This window comes from Salmo salar, chromosome ssa12, assembly GCF_905237065.1.
Source record: "Salmo salar chromosome ssa12, Ssal_v3.1, whole genome shotgun sequence".
Taxonomy (NCBI): Eukaryota; Metazoa; Chordata; class Actinopteri; order Salmoniformes; family Salmonidae; genus Salmo; species Salmo salar.
In genome coordinates this window covers 61086353-61105112 of record NC_059453.1, presented here as the reverse complement: position 1 = coordinate 61105112, position 18760 = coordinate 61086353, and the positions used below count along the sequence as shown (strand labels likewise).

The 18760-nt window shown below is 41.6% G+C and overlaps 1 protein-coding gene across 2 annotated transcripts; it reads left to right on the top strand.

Annotated features, from left to right (window-relative positions):
- Positions 1–887: 887 nt before the first annotated feature.
- Positions 888–15791, top strand: LOC106565433 (leucine-rich repeat flightless-interacting protein 2). 2 transcript variants are annotated; one of them, XM_014132569.2, is made up of 6 exons: positions 888–1171; positions 3275–3349; positions 5685–5726; positions 6313–6474; positions 8753–8836; positions 11859–15791. In XM_014132569.2, exons 1-6 carry the CDS (start codon positions 1073–1075, stop codon positions 12522–12524), a joined length of 1128 nt encoding a protein of 375 aa, XP_013988044.1. In that variant the 5' UTR covers positions 888–1072; the 3' UTR covers positions 12525–15791. The 2 variants fall into 2 exon arrangements, with proteins under 2 accessions (XP_013988044.1, XP_013988045.1); XM_014132570.2 differs by lacking the exon at positions 3275–3349 and having other exon boundaries at positions 912–1171.
- The last annotated feature ends 2969 nt before the right edge of the window (positions 15792–18760 follow it).

The window sequence follows — 18760 nt, the reverse complement described above, 5'->3', positions numbered from 1 at the left end:
ACTCCAGTAAAAAAAAGAAAATAAAGTTAATTATTTATATTTATGCTCAGCTGTGCCTCGCAATTGTTACACCAACTTGTCTATTTTGTTATCAAAGCTTGAGTATTGACATAGGTGTTCCTATGTGAGAATGCTGTTCATTGACTACAGCTCAGTGTTCAACACCATAGTGCCCACGAAGCTCATCACTAAGCTAAGGATTCTGGGACTAAACACCTCCCTCTGCAACTGGATCCTGGACATCCTGTCGGGCTGCCCCCAGGTGGTAAGGGTAGGCAACAACACGTCTGCCACGCTGATCCTCAACACTGGGGCCCGGCAGGGGTGTGTACTTAGTCCCCTTCTCTACTCCCTGTTCACCAACGAGCGTGGCCAAACACGACTCCAACACACTTCATACTCGCTGTTTATTATCTATGCATAATCACTTCACCCCTACCTACATGTACAAATGACCTCGACTAACCTGTACCCTCACACATTGACTCGGGAACCGGTACCCCCTGCATATAGCTTCGTTATTGTTATTTTATTGTGTTACTTTTTATACATTTTTACTTCACTTTGTAAATATTTTATAAACTCTTTCTTGAACTGCACTGTTGGTTAAGGGCTTGTAAGTAAGCATTTCACGGTAAGGTCTACACTTGTATTCGGCGCATGTGACAAATAAAGTTTGATTTTATAATATGGTCTGAGGAGAAGAATATTGGCACGGCAGGCATATAGCCAATATGCTGTGATAATGTATTAGGCCTACTGCACAAACCGCATTACTACAGAACTGTTTTGATTAGGTTACTGTTACATTTTCAAGTTGAGCGGTAGATATCGGCTTGCTTTTTGACTGCACACACCCGAGTCATGTTTTGTGTGGTGTGGATGAAGATATCGCGACAGAATGAACTGGCTCCCTGTAACGTGGGCGGAACCTGTTTGTCTCTGTGTTGCCTTTAGGGTTGCCTCCCGAACGTTTTCTGAGTCAAGATAACTTTCGCAGTCTGCACTCATTTAATCTAGTTGTTAAGAACAGTATTAATATTTTTTTTGCGTATCGTAGGCTACTAGAAAAATGCATTCCGGGACATTGGAAAGAGCTGGGTCACCGAGGAAAAGGACGCTTTCTCGGGGAGTGAGCGAGGATGAGTCACTTCGCAACATTATCAAGGAGGTGAGCGTCGAGAAATCACGTCGTCTTTGTTTAATGCGACATTTACATGAGGCATACAGTCTATTTTCTCAATTATCTATTTTTATTGAGTAATTTGAGATTGTAGCATATCCTACTAACATTGAAGTTTAGCCAATTGAAGCTTAGCCTTGGCAACATTACTAGTGGTTACAGTCGAGAAGATTCATCCTCTTACAGTAAGCCACTGCCTGTTTATATTTTTAGGCGTTTGTTTACTTTGTGGTTTTTAACCCTACTGTGCACCCTACTGCTCATTTTCACTCTCATCCCAGTGTTACTGTAGCATGTAGTGTTACATTGAATACGGTTACGTACACACATAATGTGATTATTGTGGATTGTCCGATAAATATAATAGTTCAATTAAAACGTTTTATAAACGATAAATATGGTTTTCAAGAATAATACTTTCCCTCAATCCCGTTTAGTCTACATGGACTCATCTGAAATCAGGCTACTTTATGGCACATTGATAAATGCGGACTAGGTCGGTGCACCGGGACTCTAAATGCGGTGGTCCGGCCCTGATTGTAACCAAACTATGCACATCTGAATAGCCTTATGTTTAGCTTGCTACTTAAATGCCAGAGAAAAATAGCATATTCTCCTGATCTCTGTCTAGTGTCTATCCCATTAGGGCACAAGTAAAAAAACAAAAACAAGTATGGCTGCTTCCTTACGGTGTGCATAGAATAGGGATGACACATTGTATGACCAATCTAGTTAGAATTCAGTCATCAGTAGTTCATCATACGTTTATTTAATTATTTTCTTATTGGTAGACCTACAGTCCATAAGAACTGGACCTAGAGGTTTGCCTAAAATCCATGTTTCTATCCATATGCTCTATGAATGTAAATGATGTGTTGACATGTAGCCTAGGCTATTAAACAGTAGCAATAGCCCACTCATTTGATAGAGCATCATTTATGAATCCATCTGTAAAACAATCCTCCCGCATCATTATCTAGCATTAACCCTAAATATATGTAAGTATGTGATAACATGTAGGCTAATTTTCAATAGCAGGACACTCATTCAATTGAGCATCACTATCTGTAAAATAAACATCCGGCATCATATAGCTTGCTCTTCACTTTGTTTAAAAGGCTTGGGGATGGTATAGATTTTATTGATGGACCTGCTAAACCATCTTAACATATACAAGCTGACTATTGGATGTGGAACAATGTACAAAGGTGCAAACAGTTATTCCCACACGCTTTTGTAAACATACAATCCCGAAATCAGCTGTAACTGTCAATATTGAAACGATTTGAGTGAACCCTGAATAAAGAAAATGTATGGTGAAATTGCGTCCAGACTCGTTAGACTCCTCTTCACCACTCTATAATATCGATTCACGCTCCTTAAATATGATTCATTCGTTTCAGACTGGAGCTCCTGATATCAGTGCATAAAGTCTCCTAAATTAGCCTAGTGCGCCCAGCTGCGTACTAGGGCGGAGCTCGTTTTCCCTGGCTAAACAAGCTGGCTAGCTGAACTATGCTAGTTTGTCCTTATTTCCAAACTTAATAAATACTGCACCCTCAACGTCTAAACAACGTTGCTAGTTATACAATCGTGTTACTAAGAAACGCGAAAATGATTTATCGTTTTATTTTGTTGAATAGTCATGATTGGTTCGAGATATCTGTCATATGACGACGGTGGCGAAGGATATCTGCTAGTTAACGCGGATCGAAGTTCAGTTTTGAGATCAATTGGCGTACGTTTCCGGACGTTTCTGACTGGTCTTGGAACTGTGACAACAGGCATCCTTTCCCCGCTTGGCTCGACTGGATATCTAGTGATTTTGCCAACACAGCCAGATATGCACACAGTCTTGTACCCTTAACCTTTTTAAACTGACTACCGTATTTGGTCATTAAATCAGACATTATTAGTATAATGAGTAATGCAGGAATGTCACAATTTAACTGACACGAGAAAATAGCAACTCTACAGAGCGCCAATGGCTACAATGATTGACTATTTTACTTCCTGGCACGAAGGGTCGTCGGCGCTTCTCCTCGCCACTCTATTATGGCTGCCTGAGATGTATTTTTGTTCCTTTGTCAGACGGAGAGTTCGACCAGGCGTCTGACGCACAGTGACAGCAGAGGGGGGACCCTCAAGAGGAGAAGTGGGAGTCAGGTATAATAAGTGTAATGGATGAAGGGCAATTCCATGCTAACAGAATGATGCAGAGACTCAAGTTTTCACATTTAGATGTATGCCAAACAAAAACCATTGATTGCAAACTTAAACAACCCGTACAACTCTATACACAAGGAGTACACTGAACAAAAATATAAATGCAACATGTAATGTGTTGGTCCCATGTTTCATGAGCTGAAAAGCTTATTTTTCTAAAATTGTGTGCACAAATTCGTTTACATCCCTGTTAGTGAGCATTTCTCCTTTGCCAAGATAATCCATCCACCAGACAGGTGTGGCATATCAAGAAGCTGATTTAATAGCATGATCATTACACAGGTGCACCTTGTGCTGGGGATAATAGAAGGCCACTCTAAAATGTACAGTTTTGTCACACAACACAATGCCACAGATGTCTCAAGTTTTGAGGGAGCGTGCAATTGGCATACTGACAGAAGGAATGCCCATCAAAGTTGTTGATCAACCTTGCTAGATAATTGAATGTTCATTTCTCAACCATAAGCCCCCTCCAACGTTGTTTTAGACAATTTGTCAGTACGTCCAACCAGCCTCACAACCGCAGACCACGTGCATAGCGTTGTGTAGGCGAGTGGTTTTCTCATGTCAATGTTGAACAGAGTGCCCCATGGTGAAGATGTGGTTATGGTATGGGCAGGCATAAGCTACCGACAACAAACACAATTGTATTTTGTCGATGGTAATACCGTGACAAGATCCTGAGGTCCATTGTCATGCCATTCATCACCCATCATCACCTCATGTTTCAGCATGATCATGTACAGCCCCATTTCACTGTATACCTGTTGTATTCGGAGCACGTGACAAATAAACTTTGATTTGATGTCGCAAGGATCTGTACATGTCCCAGTTCTTCCATGGCCTGCATACTCACCAGACATGTCACCCATTGAGCATGTTTGGGATGCTCTGGATCGACGTGTACGACAGCGTGAACCAGTTCCCACAAATATCCGGCAACTTCGCACAGCCCTTGAAGAGGAGTGGGACAACATTCCACAATCAACAGCCTGATCAACTTTATGCGAAGGAGATGTGTTGTGCTGCATGAGGCAAATGGTGGTCACACTAGATACTGAGTGATTTTCTGATCCATGCCCCTACCTTTTTTTAAAGCTTTCTGTGACCAACTGATGCATATCTGTATTCTCAGTCATGTGAAATCCATTACATTAGGGCCTAATGAATTTATTTCAATTGACTGATTTGGCATGGGTTCTCAGATCCTCAAACAGTTCTACAGCTGCACCATCGAGAGCATCCTAACTGGTTGCATCATTGCCTGGTATGGCAAGTGCTCGGCCTCAGACCGTAAGGCACTACAGAGGGTAGTGCGTACGGCCCAGTACATCACTGGGGCCAAGCTTCCTGCCATCCAGGACCTCTATACCAGGCAATGTCAGAGGAAGGCCCTAAATATTGTCAAAGACTCTAGCCACCCTAGTTATAGACTGTTCGCTCTGCTACTGCATGGCAAGCGGTACCGAAGCCAAGTCTAGGTCCAAGAGGCTTCTTAACATTTTCTTCCCCCAAGCAATAAGCTAATCAAGTGGCTGCCCAGACTATTTGCATTGCCAATCTGGTGATTGGTTACTACTACTTCTCAACTTCCATGGACCGGTGTCGGTCGGTGCTCATTGGGTGAGTTCGTAAATGGAAAGAGAGTGGCCTCATGGGTAGGTGTCAGTAAGAGCCCGGAGAGGTGACATTAACAGGAGACTAGTGGTGCCTGGAGAATTGAATTAACATTTTTTAAATGTAACCTTTTCTTTAACTAGGCAAGTCGGTTAAGAACAAATTCTTATTTACAATGACGGCCTACCCCGGCCAAACCTGGACGACGCTGGGCCAATTGTGCGCCATCCTATGGGACTCGGCCGGATGTGATACAGCCTGGAATCGAACCAGTGAATGTAGTGATGTCTCTTGCACCGAGATGCAGTGCCTTAGAACACTGGGTAGCTTTCATTTGACACCAAATTTGATGTGCTCCTATGAACTTCACATGTTGGTGCTCATGGATCCTTTTACATGGAAATGGCCTGAAGCTACTGGCATAATTAGGTTTGCGGCCCAAATGCCACCCTATTCCCCATAGGGCTCTGGTCAAAAGTTGTGCACTATATAGGGAATAGGGTGCCATTTCGGACGCTGGCCTACTATGGTCTGTCATTTAAACATAATTACTTCTGATTCTATCACTGTTATTAAATGTACTGAGTATGCTCAAACTTCTCATATATAACTTGTTGATGAGTCTTGTTGACCTTTACCTTTGTCTTGGTCATTTCAGCAGTCTGAGGAAGATCAGGAACTGATGGAACTCCCTGAGATGGTGATTATCTGCACAAGCTGTTTTAATGATGTTTTGCAGGATAACTTTTTTTCATATTTTAGCAGTATAACCAGTTCTACTGGATGTCAAATTAGACATTCTCACAGCCTGTGCTGCATATTCAAAGGGTGCACACTCTTTATGAAGCTAACGCCAAATAACCCAGAAATATATTAGAAATAACTTTGCTCCATTTCTATTATGTGTTGTAATGCCAGTAACTCTGCCATATAAAGAAGACACAAACCCTGGTATGACGCAGATAAGGACGACCATGGGCCAGAAGTAGCTATCAAAACAATGACATCATTATCCAACAGCTGACGAACAAATCACATGTTAATTAAAGCACCGTTGTTGCTAGTGTGATTAGATGAAGCTGCACACTGTCATGCCTAATGTATATTGTTTGTCTGAGATCCAAATGGTACCCTATTCACTTTTGTCAAAGGTAGTACACTATAAAGGGAATAGGATGCCTTTTGGGACAGATGATTTTCCTCTTGGCCATATGAAGCTGATATGCCTGTGTATACATTGCCCAAGCTGCCCACTGATATGACTAATGAATACATCTCTCATGCAGAATGACCTGCAGGCGAGCTACGACGATGTGTTGCAGGAGCTGCGTGGGCTGGAGCTGCAGCGGGAGACTCTGTTGTTCCAGGTGGACATTTTGCAGGACACCCTGGAGGGGGCCGAGGAGATGCTGGCCGAGGCCCAGAGAGAGGCCAGCCACGCCACCATGGTACACCTAGTCATACACACTAGATGCTTCCCAAATGGCACACTGTTCCCTACATTTACTACTTTTGACCAGTGCCTATAGTGAGAGTGCACAATATAGTGAATAGGGTGCCATTTGGGACACACTCACTCCTTTCTAGCCATGAATCAGCTAAAGCCACATTCTGAGAGGCTTAAGGGTGGGGTCATCGCTCTAAAAATAGCTGATAGACAAATTTATTGAGGAATGTTTTCCCTTGCAATAACTGTGATATGTGGTTGTCTTACCAACCTTTAGCGGAATGCACTGACTGTAAGTTTCTCTGGATAAATTGCCAAAATGGAATGTACATATAAAATACAGTGCCTTCGGAAAGTATTCAGACCCCTTGTATTTTTCCACATTTTGTTACGTTACAACCATATTCAAAAAATGTATAAAATAGTTTTCCCCCTCATCAATCTACACAATACTCCATAATGACAAGGAAAAACAGTTTTTTTTTAAATACATTTTTGCACATTTTATAAAAAACAAAAAAATGAAACATCACATTTATGTACACTACCATTCAAAAGTTTGGGGTCACATAGAAATGTCCTTGTTTTTGAAAGAAAAGCTAAAAAGATCTTCAGTTTCCTGGCAATTTGTCGCATGGAATAGACTTGCTGATAATGGGCCTCTATATGCCTATGTAGATATTCCATAAAAAATCAGCCATTTCCAGCTACAATGGTCATTTCTAACATTACCAATGTCTACACTGTATTTCAGATGAATTTCATGTTATTTTAATGAACAAAAAATGTGCTTTTCTTTCAAAAACAAGGTATTTCTAACTGACCCCAAACTTTTTAATGGTAGTTTAAGTATTCAGACCCTTTAGTCAGTACTTTGTTGAAGCACCTTTTGGCGGCGATTACAGGCTAAAGTCTTCTTGGGTATGATGTTACAAGCTTGGCACACCTGTATTTGAGGAGTTTCTCCCATTCTTCTCTGCAGATCCTCATAAGCTCTGTCAGGTTGGATGAGGAGTGTTGCTGCACAGCTATTTTTAGGTCTCTCCAGAGATGTTCGATCTGGTTCGAGTCCGGGGTCTCCCTCGATCCTGACTAGTCTCCCAGTCCCTGCCGCTGAAAAACATTCCCGCAGCATGATGCTGCCACCACCATGCTTCACCGTATGGATGGTGCCAGGGTTCCTCCAGACGTGATGCTTGGCATTCAGGCCAAAGAGTTCAATCTTGGTTTCATCAGACCAGATAATCTTGTTTCTCATGGTCAGAGTCTTTAGGTGCCTTTGGCAAACTCCAAGCAGGCTGTCATGTGCCTTTTACTGAGGAGTGGCTTCCGTCTGGCCACTCTACCATAAAGGCCTGATTGGTGGAGTGCTTCAAAAATGGTTGTTCTTCTGGAAGGTTCTCCCATCTCCACAGAGGAACTCTAGAGCTCTGTCAGAATGACCATCAGGTTCTTGGTTACCTCCCTGACCAAGACCCTTCTCCCCCGATTGCTCAGTTTGGCCGGGCGGCCAGCTCTAGGAAGAGTCTTGGTGGTTCCAAACTTCTTCTATTTAAGAATGATAGAGGCCACTGTGTTCTTGGTGACCTTCAAAGCGGCAAACATTTTTTGGTACCCTTCCGCAGATCTGTGCCTCGACACAATCCTGTCTCGGAGCTCTACGGAACAATTCCTTCGACCTCATGGCTTGTTTTTTTTCTCTGACAAGCACTGTCAACTGTGGGACCTAATATATACAGGTCTGTGCCTTTCCAAATCATGGCCAATCTATTGAATTTACCACAGGTGGACTCCAATCAAGTTGTAGAACCATCTCAAGGATGATCAATGGATACAGAATGCACCTCAACTCAATTTCGAGTCTCATAGCAAAGGGTCTGAATACTTATGTATATAAGGTATTTCTGTTTTTTATTTGTAATTCATTTGCAACAATTTTGAAAAACCTGTTTTTGCTTTGTCATTATGGGGTATTGTGTGTAGATTGCCTAGGGTTTGTATTTATTTAATACATTTTAGAATAAGGCTGTAACAACATAACAAAGTGTGGAAAAAGTCAAGGGGTCTGAATACTTTCCGAAGGCACTGTACATGTAAAAAGGTCCACGTGGAGCAACGCAATGCTCCAGTAGGAATGTCCAATTTCCTGTGACCCAACTGTGGGTCCCAACCCACCGTTTAAGAACCACTGCTCTAAAACACTTCACTACCCTCCGCTGAATTGATCTAAAGGGTCATAAATGGACTGACGCTGCTAACGTGTCTCTCTGCACTTGTAGGAGTTGGAGCGCGAGAGAGAGGCTAAGAGGAAGTTGGAGGACATTGTCAGCTCTCTGATGCAGGAGGTGGAGAGGCTAAAAGAGGTAATGGGGGATGAGCAGGATGGGCTTACATAATCATAGAGAGAGAGACACAATTACAGCAGGCTTCCTGGTTTTGGGCATAAAGAGTGACTAACGGCTTGTTGCTGCATGCCAGCTCTGGTTAGTTGCGTAACTCTTTCGTTTGTCAGGGGAGTGTTCTCTTGTTCTTTCAGCTCAACTGTGCTTTGCTGAACTTTACAGAATGAAGTGTTTCAGCTGCTGGGAAACTCCAGCCTGGGGGACAACCTCCCACCATACCTGTTATTCTCACTCTCAGTGTGTGTGTGTGTGTGTGTGTGTGTGTGTGTGTGCGCGCATTACCATTCCTAAAGTAGGGCAATTTAAATGATTGACAGATATTTGTTCTGGCCCAAAGCCTATAAAATGAGATGTTTGATAAAGTTGTACTTGCTACGTGTTGACTAAAGTCCTGTGGAGTACATTTTGTACTCTAATCTAAAGAGAGCAGCACACCGCACAATATAAGATGGACAAATTTCCCTCCGGGTTCAACCCGCATCCCTATCCCAGTCCATTTATCTGGTTATCTGCTACTGAGGCTTGAGGCAGATTAGAAGGGAGTTGCCTGTTTGCAATTTAAAGCCCTAAGAAGTGCTCAACAATATATCCTAGCTGCCTCTATATCGTCCTCAGTTTAAGAAACCTCAGTAGATTTTCAAACAAAAACATTTTTGCATTGACTGAGAGACCTTGGTTGTAATAATGTGGTCATCTGATCATCAGCATGGACTTGTGGTTGGGTAAGTCCAGTGTGACCGAAGGTTGTGTGTGTCCCGTCAAATGGCCTTGTACCCAGTGCTTGCTCTGCAGTAGAGGTCGACCGATTAATCGGAATGGCCGATTAATTAGGGCCGATTTCAAGTTTTCATAACAATCGGAAATCGGTATTTTTGGACGCAGATATAAAAAAAAAAAAAAACTAGGCAAGTCAGTTAAGAACACATTCTTATTTTCAATGACGGCCTAGGAACGGTGGGTTAACTGCCTTGTTCAGGGGCAGAACGACAGATTTTTACCTTGTCAGCTCAGGGATTCAATCTTGCAACCTTACGGTTAACTAGTCCAACGCTCTAACCACCTGCTTTACATTGCACTCCACGAGGTTACACGAATGCAGTAAGAAGCTAAGGTAAGTTGCTAGCTAGCATTAAACTTATCTTATAAAAATCAATCAATCATAATCACTAGTTAACTACACATGGTTGATGATATTACTAGTTTATCTAGCCTGTCCTGCGTTGCATATAATCGCTTAGGTACACGTTGCTCCAACCATAAACATCAATGCCTTTCTTAAAATCAATACACAAGTATATATTTTTAAACCTGCATATTTAGCTAAAAGAAATCCAGGTTAGCAGGCAATATTAACCAGGTGAAATTGTGTCATTTTGCGTTCATTGCACGCAGAGTCAGTGTATATGCAACAGTTTGGGTCGCCTGGCTCGTTGCGAACTAATTTGCCAGAATTTTACGTAATTATAACATAACATTGAAGATTGTGCAATGTAACAGGAATAACGTTTCGTTTTCGAAGTGATGGTTTCCGGATTCGACCATATTAATGACCTAAGGCTCGTATTTCTGTGTGTTATTATGTTATAATTAAGTCTATGATTTGATAGAGCAGTCTGACTGAGCGGTGGTAGGCAGCAGCAGGCTCGTAAGCATTCATTCAAAATAGCACTTTCGTGCGTTTTGCCAGCAGCTCTTCGCAATGCTTCAAGCATTGCGCTGTTTATCACTTCAAGCCTGTCAACTCCCGAGATTAGGCTGGTGTAACCGATGTGAAATGGCTAGCTAGTTAGCCGAGTGCGCGCTAATAGCGTTTCAAACGTCACTCGCTCTGAGACTTGGAGTAGTTTTTTCCCTTCCTCTGCATGGGTAACGCTGCTTCGAGGGTGGCTGTTGACGATGTGTTCCTGGTTCGAGCCCAGGTAGGAGCGAGGAGAGGGATGGAAGCTATACTGTTACACTGGCAAGACTAAAATGCCTATAAGAACATCCAATAGTCAAAAGTATATGAAATACAAATCGTATAGAGAGAAATAGTCCTATAATTCCTATAATATCTACAACCTAAAACATCTTCCCTGGGAATATTGAAGACTCATGTTAAAAGGAACCACCAGCTTTCATATGTTCTCATGTTCTGAGCAAGGAACTTAAACGTTAGCTTTTTTACATGGCACATATTGCACTTTTACTTTCTTCTCCAACACTTTGTTTTTGCATTATTTAAACCAAATTGAACATGTTTCATTTTTTAGGCTAAATTGATTTTATGTATTATATTAAGTTAAAATAAATGTTCATTCAGTATTGTTGTAATTGTCATTATTACAAAAAAAATGTAAATGAGAAAAAAATGGGGAAAAAACAGCCGATTAATCGGTATCGCCTTTTTTTGGTCCTCCAATAATCGGTATCGGCGTTGAAAAATCATAATCGGTCGACCTCTACTCTGCAGTAGGATGCCCCGTCCCCTGTCCAATTACTGACAGACATGTAGATGCTGCCTGTTTCTTATTGCAATCAGGAAACGGTAACATGACAATTGGCCTGGCTACTTTCCCAGCCAATGCCTCAAGCCATGCAAATAAAGCTATGAATGTATTGATACAGTGTAGCACAAGATGTACCAGAGACGAGGCTGTGCAATGAATTTGACAGAGATTTGGACTCATATTTGTAATAGTAGCAGCATTATATGACTGTACTTGTTGAATCTGGTTTTCATATCACCCACCTCTAGCCTTGACATTTTATATCCGGTTGTACAGTATGAAAATCAAAATGTAAATGTTCTTCCTGTTTCCCTGCTGTACTTAGGTCTATACAGTTCTGTGTCCCAAATGGCACCCTATTCCCTATATATTGCACTACTTTTGACCAGAGCCAGGACAAAAGTAGTACACCATATAGGGAATAGGGTGCCATTTGGGACACAACCCTGATGTGAACATTATTAATATAGCTGTTATATCATACTGTTCCACAGGAGAGGAACACCATATCAGCAGTCCCAGTGTACACACTTGTCAAGGAGCAGGAGAGGGAAGATGAGATGGCTAGACAACAAGCCCAAGAGATGAAAATCAAAAAGGAAGCACAGGAACAAATCAGGGATGCACCAAGGGATGACGACAATTCTCGGCAAGATGCGCCTCTCTCTATTATCCGATTGGACAGTGAGAGCCCCGGGCCCAACAACGGGCTATCATCTGAGACCAGCACTGGGGGGCTGCTCGCTTCCTTCTTCAAAAAGGGGAGGGGGGAGCAGCCGTCTGACAGTCCGACCCGGCCCTCTCCTCTCCACGTTGCCCGGCTGGTGTCCTCTGAGGACGTAGCAGATGGGGCACAGGACAGCTTCACCAAGTTCACAAAGATAGTCAACAAGACCTTTGGGCCGTTGGCACTGGGTAGCCAGACCCCCGGGAGCAATCAGGAGGAGAACGGGCGTGACCTCTCCCCCGACAGGAACAATGACACAGACAGCATCAGCGCCTACGAAGACGCCTGCGCTGACATGCCTGAGCTGGAAGAGGGTGACGGGCCAAAGCTGCCCCATGATGAAGGCTCCCCAGTAGATGATGAGGGAGATCCGTCGAATGGCAACGAACCCAAGAGCATCAAAAACCCCAATGAATCTTGCATTCTGTCGTAAGAGCTGCAGAACTGTTGTGCTACGAAGGATCAAATCTTCTCTGAGATCACTGCTCTCGCTCCGTCTGCCTCTTGTATATGCCATTTAGCAGATGCTTTTATCCGAAGCGGCTTACCTGCATCCATTTTTTCATTACGTCTTATGTTCTTGGACCTGTACTCTCAATTTACACCTATAGAAGGGTAGAGTCAATATTGGGAGTTGTCTTAATGCTACCAGGCAGGGTGGAATTCCAGTCATGTCTACAGACTACTCTAAAGCCAATCTCTCTCCCTCAGCATGTTTGGCACGACTTGCAAGGTTGCACTTACGTGTTCCTTTTGTTGTTGTTTTTTCCCTGCTGTTCGGCACAAAAGGCAAATGACCTCCCTCTGTTTCTTAGTGACTGATAATCACACAGGACTGTTTGCGTACACTGAACAATCAGATATGTCAGACCTCTTGCATTCTAAATAGGCAAACTATGTGATTCTTAGATTAAGACGATTCTAGTTGTTTTTATGCTCTTATAAGTTTAGACGCTGGCAAGATTGTAATCACAATAGCAGGCAGCCAAGGAGCTAGCTGCTATATATTTGAATAATTCCATTTATGGGTATAAAACCATAATGTTTTCACTGCCTTACTGGCCTTCACAGGGACATTTAATTTGATCTACAAGAAGGACTTGGTGCCTTTCCTGGCTCACCTTAATGCATTTTATGAATATGGAAGATTAACCTGAAAGATGTAATACATTTACTGAATTTAATCAAGCTTTAGTACAATACTAGCATGATTGAAAAAGTAACGACATTCCATTTAATAGTAAAACTTTAAGGATACCTGATAATAATGTATATGTACAGTAACAGTACTGCATGCTACTTGTCAGGTCGTGTTTGCACAGTTGCAGTGAAACTACTGAATTGGTAGACCTTACATGTTATTTTGTATCTGGCATTGCTGGACAATGTATCCTTTGTTTTTCTTCTCTCTACCCATAACCATTAACACAAAATCTGAGGATAATCTTTTGACTTGGAAAGAGTTACATAAACATTGCTACCTATTAATCTTCTTAGGAGATTTTTGCATAGTCCCAAAGGCACCTTATTCCCTTTTTAGTGCATTGCTTTTGACCAGGGCAATATAAAGGGAATAGGGTGTAATTTGGGACGCATCCTTTATCAACATTCCTGTCCATGTTTGACAGTAGCGAGGTCAAATGGAATTGATCTGTTTTCCAATCCTCACCTTTTTGAACATTTTCAACAGATACTGCGTTTGTAATGAACTTGGGGGCAAATCTTACAATGCCTTCAACACTAGGTTTTGTGTGTTAGACGTTGTGTATCTCAAGTCAGAATGCAGCTCTTAGTAGTAGGGGTTAAATGGATGTCAAGTTCGAAAGCAGCACACTGAAATAATTCCTAACTTTGATACTTGTGATTTGTGTTTTCTATTCTGTTTCTATTGCCTGAATTTCTGTTTCTGCGGGAGATAGTCTTCAGAAAGTATTCACACACCTTGACTTTTTCCACATTTTGTTGTTACAAAGTGGAATGGATTTAATTGTAATTTATGTTAACGATCTACACAAAATACTCTGTCAAAGTGGGAAAGAATAACATTGTATTACTAGAAAATAAAACACTAAAATATCTAATTTATGTAAGTATTCAACCCCCTGAGTCAATACATGTTAGAATCACCTTTGGCAGCAATTACAGCTGTGAGTTTCTGGGTAAGCCTCTAAGAGATTTGCACACCTGGATTGTACAATATTTGCACATTATTCTTTTTAAAAATTCTTCAAGCTCTGTCAAGTTGGTTGTTGATCATTGCTGTACAGTCATTTTTAAGTCTTGCCATAGACTTTCAAGACGATTTAAGTCAAAACTGTAACAAAGCCACTCAGGAACATTCAATGTTATTTTGGTAAGCAACTCCCATGTATATTTGGCCTTGTGTTTTAGGTAATTGTCCTGCTGAAAGGTGAATTTGTCTCCCAGTGTCTGTTGGAAAGCAGACTGAACCAGGTTTTCCTGGAGGATTTTGCCTGTGCTTAGCTCTATTCCGTTTATTTTATATCCCCCAAAAACTCCCTAGTTTGTTCTGTACAGGCTACCTTCTTTCCACTTTGTCATTTATGTTAGTATTGTGGAGTAACTACAATGTTGTTGATCCATCCTCAGTTATCTCCTATTACAGCCATTAAACTCTGTCACTGTTTTAAAATCACCAATGGCCTCATGGTGAAATCCCTGAGCGGTTTCCTTACTTTCCTTAGGAAGGGCGACTGTACTTTTTTGTAGTGACTGGGTGTATTGATACACCATCCAAAGTGTAATAACTGCACCATGCTCAAAGGGATATTCAATGTCTGCTTTTTTACCCATCTACCAACAGGTGCCCTTTGCGAACCATTGGAAAACCTCCCTGGTCTTTGTGGTTGAATCTGTGCTTCAAATGAATTGCTTGACTGAGCAACCTTACAGATAATTGTATGTGTGGGGTACAGAGATGGGGTAGTCATTTTAAAAATCATGTTGAACACTATTATTGCAAACAGAGTGAGTCCATGCAACTTATTATCTGACTTGTTAAGCACATTTTTAGTCCTGAACTTATTTAGGCTTGCCATAACGAAAGGGTTGAGTAATTATTGACTCGACATTTCAGCTTTTCATTTTTAATTCATTTGTAAAAATGTCTAAAAACATAATTCCAAATTGACATTATGGGGTATTGTGTGTAGATCAGTGACACAATCTCAATTTAATCCATTTTAAATTCAGGCTGTAACGCAACAAAATGTGTAAAAAGTCAATGTGTATGAATACTTTCTGAAGGCACTGTGTGTACTTTACTCGGGAGGTTTCTAAACGTGCAATACTACCTGTTATGTTGATGAACGGTTATGTGTCTTATCTATAATGCTCCTTGATGTCACAATTTATCTTGAACATTTAGGTCTTTTTTTTCTGAAAGCAACTGTGTCTTTGATATAAAAGTAGTTTTTCAGCAGAGTCTTGGCACAAAGTGTGTTATTTCAGCATGCTTCTGCTAATGTAAGTTTGCACTAGTTTTGTGATTTGCACTTCCAAACAGGGTTTGCTGCATCATATTATGTTCTAAAATGGCAAAAAAAAATATGGGGAAAGCGTACGTTCCTGAGTGGTAATGCTTATGCTTTATCATATTTTCATCAAATAGTTAAGATAAGAAAGTATGTATTTTTTGAATGAATTCTATTCTTTTAAAGAATAAATATTTTGTACAGCGCCACGTGTTTCTATTTCATCTTACATTGTTTTCTGTTGTCACGTTAAATAATGATTTATTATCAAACTACACATGAATAGAAAATACAAACAACAAGTAAAGGATTCAATAAGAAAGGAACTTAATTTGTAAACATACAAGACATTTGGACTGCAATACAGGAAATGCATTCATGGGCCAATGCACATTGTGATAAAAAGCTTGATAAAACAAGACTTGAAATGGAATCCAGTGGCCATATAGTGCTTTTTATAATTGTATATTGGAACACCATTAGAAAATGATATAGGCTACTTTGTGTTTATAAAACATAATACACAGAAACAGCGGATTATATGAAACTTTACAACCGTAATATTTGCAGTGAGCCATGTGTCTGTGGTAAAACATGCCTGGTCATGGACGGAAACATAACAAGCAGTGTCGCAGTTGCCAAATTGGATAAAGGACATTGATTTCGTCAAACCACAAGAAATGTGCTTTTCATGGTCTTAGTTCCTCTCTTTTTACCACCCCACTATTTTGTTCAACCATCACCCATGAACAGTCTGTAGCCTTGCAGTTAACTGTGCATGGTTCTATGCATTCTATTTCTAAATGCAACATAAAACTTTATTTCCCTGTAGTATAGGCCAACTGAGAACACCTTAGTATTGCACATTTAGTAAAGGAGATGTGGTCAAAACAATGTCCTTGACATCCTCTTTTAGGGACTACATAATATTGTTGAGAGACTCGGAAACTAAAGCAGAGCTGATAATAGAATAAATGTCCCACTAAGATAAAAGAGGCAAATAAGCTTAAAGATGTGGTAAAAGCTAATTGATATGCAGCCATAGGAGGGACTGCTGGGAGTTTTGACCAAGTGTTCTCGGAGAAACGATCGGTGTGCTTAGTGCATACACAAATTTGGCCTCCGCCTCTCTTAATCCCTTTGTCCCAGTGTGACCACACCGCTTGAAAGACCGATGTGATGTCACTTCCTTTTTGAGTGTACTCAGATTGACAGCATTTGCCAAGAATTTCATAATCCCACACTATGACATGTGTTCCATTGGCCTTCTATTTGTAGCCTACTGGGAGAACCGCTGAGTGTAAAAATTCATTTTTAAGGTTCTCATTTGTCTGTCTTTGAGCATGGAGTGGCTAGTCACCCCTTCTTTTCCGACCCGTACAAGGTCACTTCCACTCTTCCCACAGCTGCATATGTACTCGTTCCCTTACTTCACCCCCAAAAGTCAAAGCGTTTTAACACTGCACCAAACCATACCCTGGTATAAATAGCTCACACTAGCCAGGTTTCCATCCAACCTTGTTCTGCAAGTAAAGTACATGTTGGGTAAAAAATGTCCTACAGGCCTCTATATTGATATAATAACCATCATATCGAGTCACGCAATGATGTTGTGTGGTCCTCCCGCTACGACTAATCGGGAAAGGATGCAATTTATTAGGCTACGAATGAAGTTATGATGAACTTCACAGGGTGGTGAAAGTTCAAGGTGATGAACTTGATGCTCCTTTCCAATAAATATCAAGTCTTATTCTGACGACATGATCATTGACACATGGCTGCCGTTTGACAAATAAAAATAATCTTGATATTTTTCCCATAATATCATCATGTAGGCTAGTGTTTCCCAACCAGGGGTACTAGGGTACTTGGCCTATCCACGGGGGTACTTGAGAAGACTCATGAGACCATAGGCCTACTGGTAAAATGGTAACTGGTAAAATGCACATAAGGAGGTACACTATATATACAAAAGTATGTGGACACCCCTTCAAATTAGTGGATTCTGCTATTTCAGCCACACCCAGTGCTGACAGGTGTATAAAATCAATGCAATCTCTATAGACAAACATTGGTAGTAGAATGGCCTTAGTGAAGAGCTCAGTGACTTTCAATGTAGTACCGTCATAGGATGCCACATTTCCAACAAGTCAGTTGGTCAAGTGTTTGCCCTGTTAGAGCTGCCCTGTCAACTGTAAGTTGGGCAACAACGGCTCAGCCGCGAAGTGGTAGGCCACACAAGCTCATAGAACGGGACCAGCGAGTGCTGAATCGTGTAACAAATCGTCTGTCCTCGGTTGCAACACTCACTACCGAGTTCCAAGCTACCTCTGGAAGCAATGTTAGTACAAGAACTGTTCGTTGGGAGCTTCATGAAATAGGTTTCCATGGCCGAGCAGCCACACTCAACTCGTGTGGTGTAAAGCTCGCCGCCAGTGGAAACATGTTCTCTGGAGTGATGAATTACCCTTCACCATCTGGCAGTCCGACTGACGAATCTGAGTTTGGTGGATGCCAGGAGATCGCTACCTGCCCGAATGCATAGTGCCAACTGTAAAGTTTGGTGGAGGAGGAATAATAGTCTGGGACTGTTTTTTATGGTTCAGGGTTCAGGCCTCAGGTCCAGTGAAGGGAAATCTTAACGCTACAGCATACAGTGACAATCTAGACAATTCTGTGCTTCCAAATTTGGGGTAGGCCCTTTCCTGTTTCAGCATGACATTGCCCCCATGCACAAAGCAAGGTCCATACAGAAATGGTTTGTCGAGATCTGTGTGGGATAACTTGGCTGGGCTGCACAGAGCCCTGACCTCAACCCCATCGAACACCTTTGGGATGAATTGGAACACTGACTGCAAGCCAGGCCTAATCGCCCAACTTCAGTTTCCGACCTCACTAATGCTCTTCCCCGCAGCAAGTCCTCGCAGCAATGTTCTAATAACATCTAGTGAAAAGCCTTCCTAGAAGAGTGGAAGCTGTTATAGCAGCAAAGTGGGGACCAACTCCATATTAATGCCCATTAATTCTTGCCACTGTAATCTCCTTCCATTCTTACGAAATCTTACGACTTTCCTGAATTATTATCATAATATCAAATAAACCCATGAAAATGTGGAAAGGTTACAGGAGTGTTATAATAATGCGTAAGACTAAAGAGCGTAAGGATCACATTCAG

Coding starts and splice junctions, on each gene's coding strand:
- LOC106565433 (XM_014132569.2), top strand. CDS start 1,073: ATGCATTCCGGGACATTGGAAAGAGCTGGGTCACCGAGGAAAAGGACG. Junction 3,350..5,684: donor AGAGGAGAAGTGGGAGTCAG/GTATAATAAGTG, acceptor TGGTCATTTCAG/CAGTCTGAGGAAGATCAGGA. Junction 5,727..6,312: donor TGATGGAACTCCCTGAGATG/GTGATTATCTGC, acceptor TCTCTCATGCAG/AATGACCTGCAGGCGAGCTA.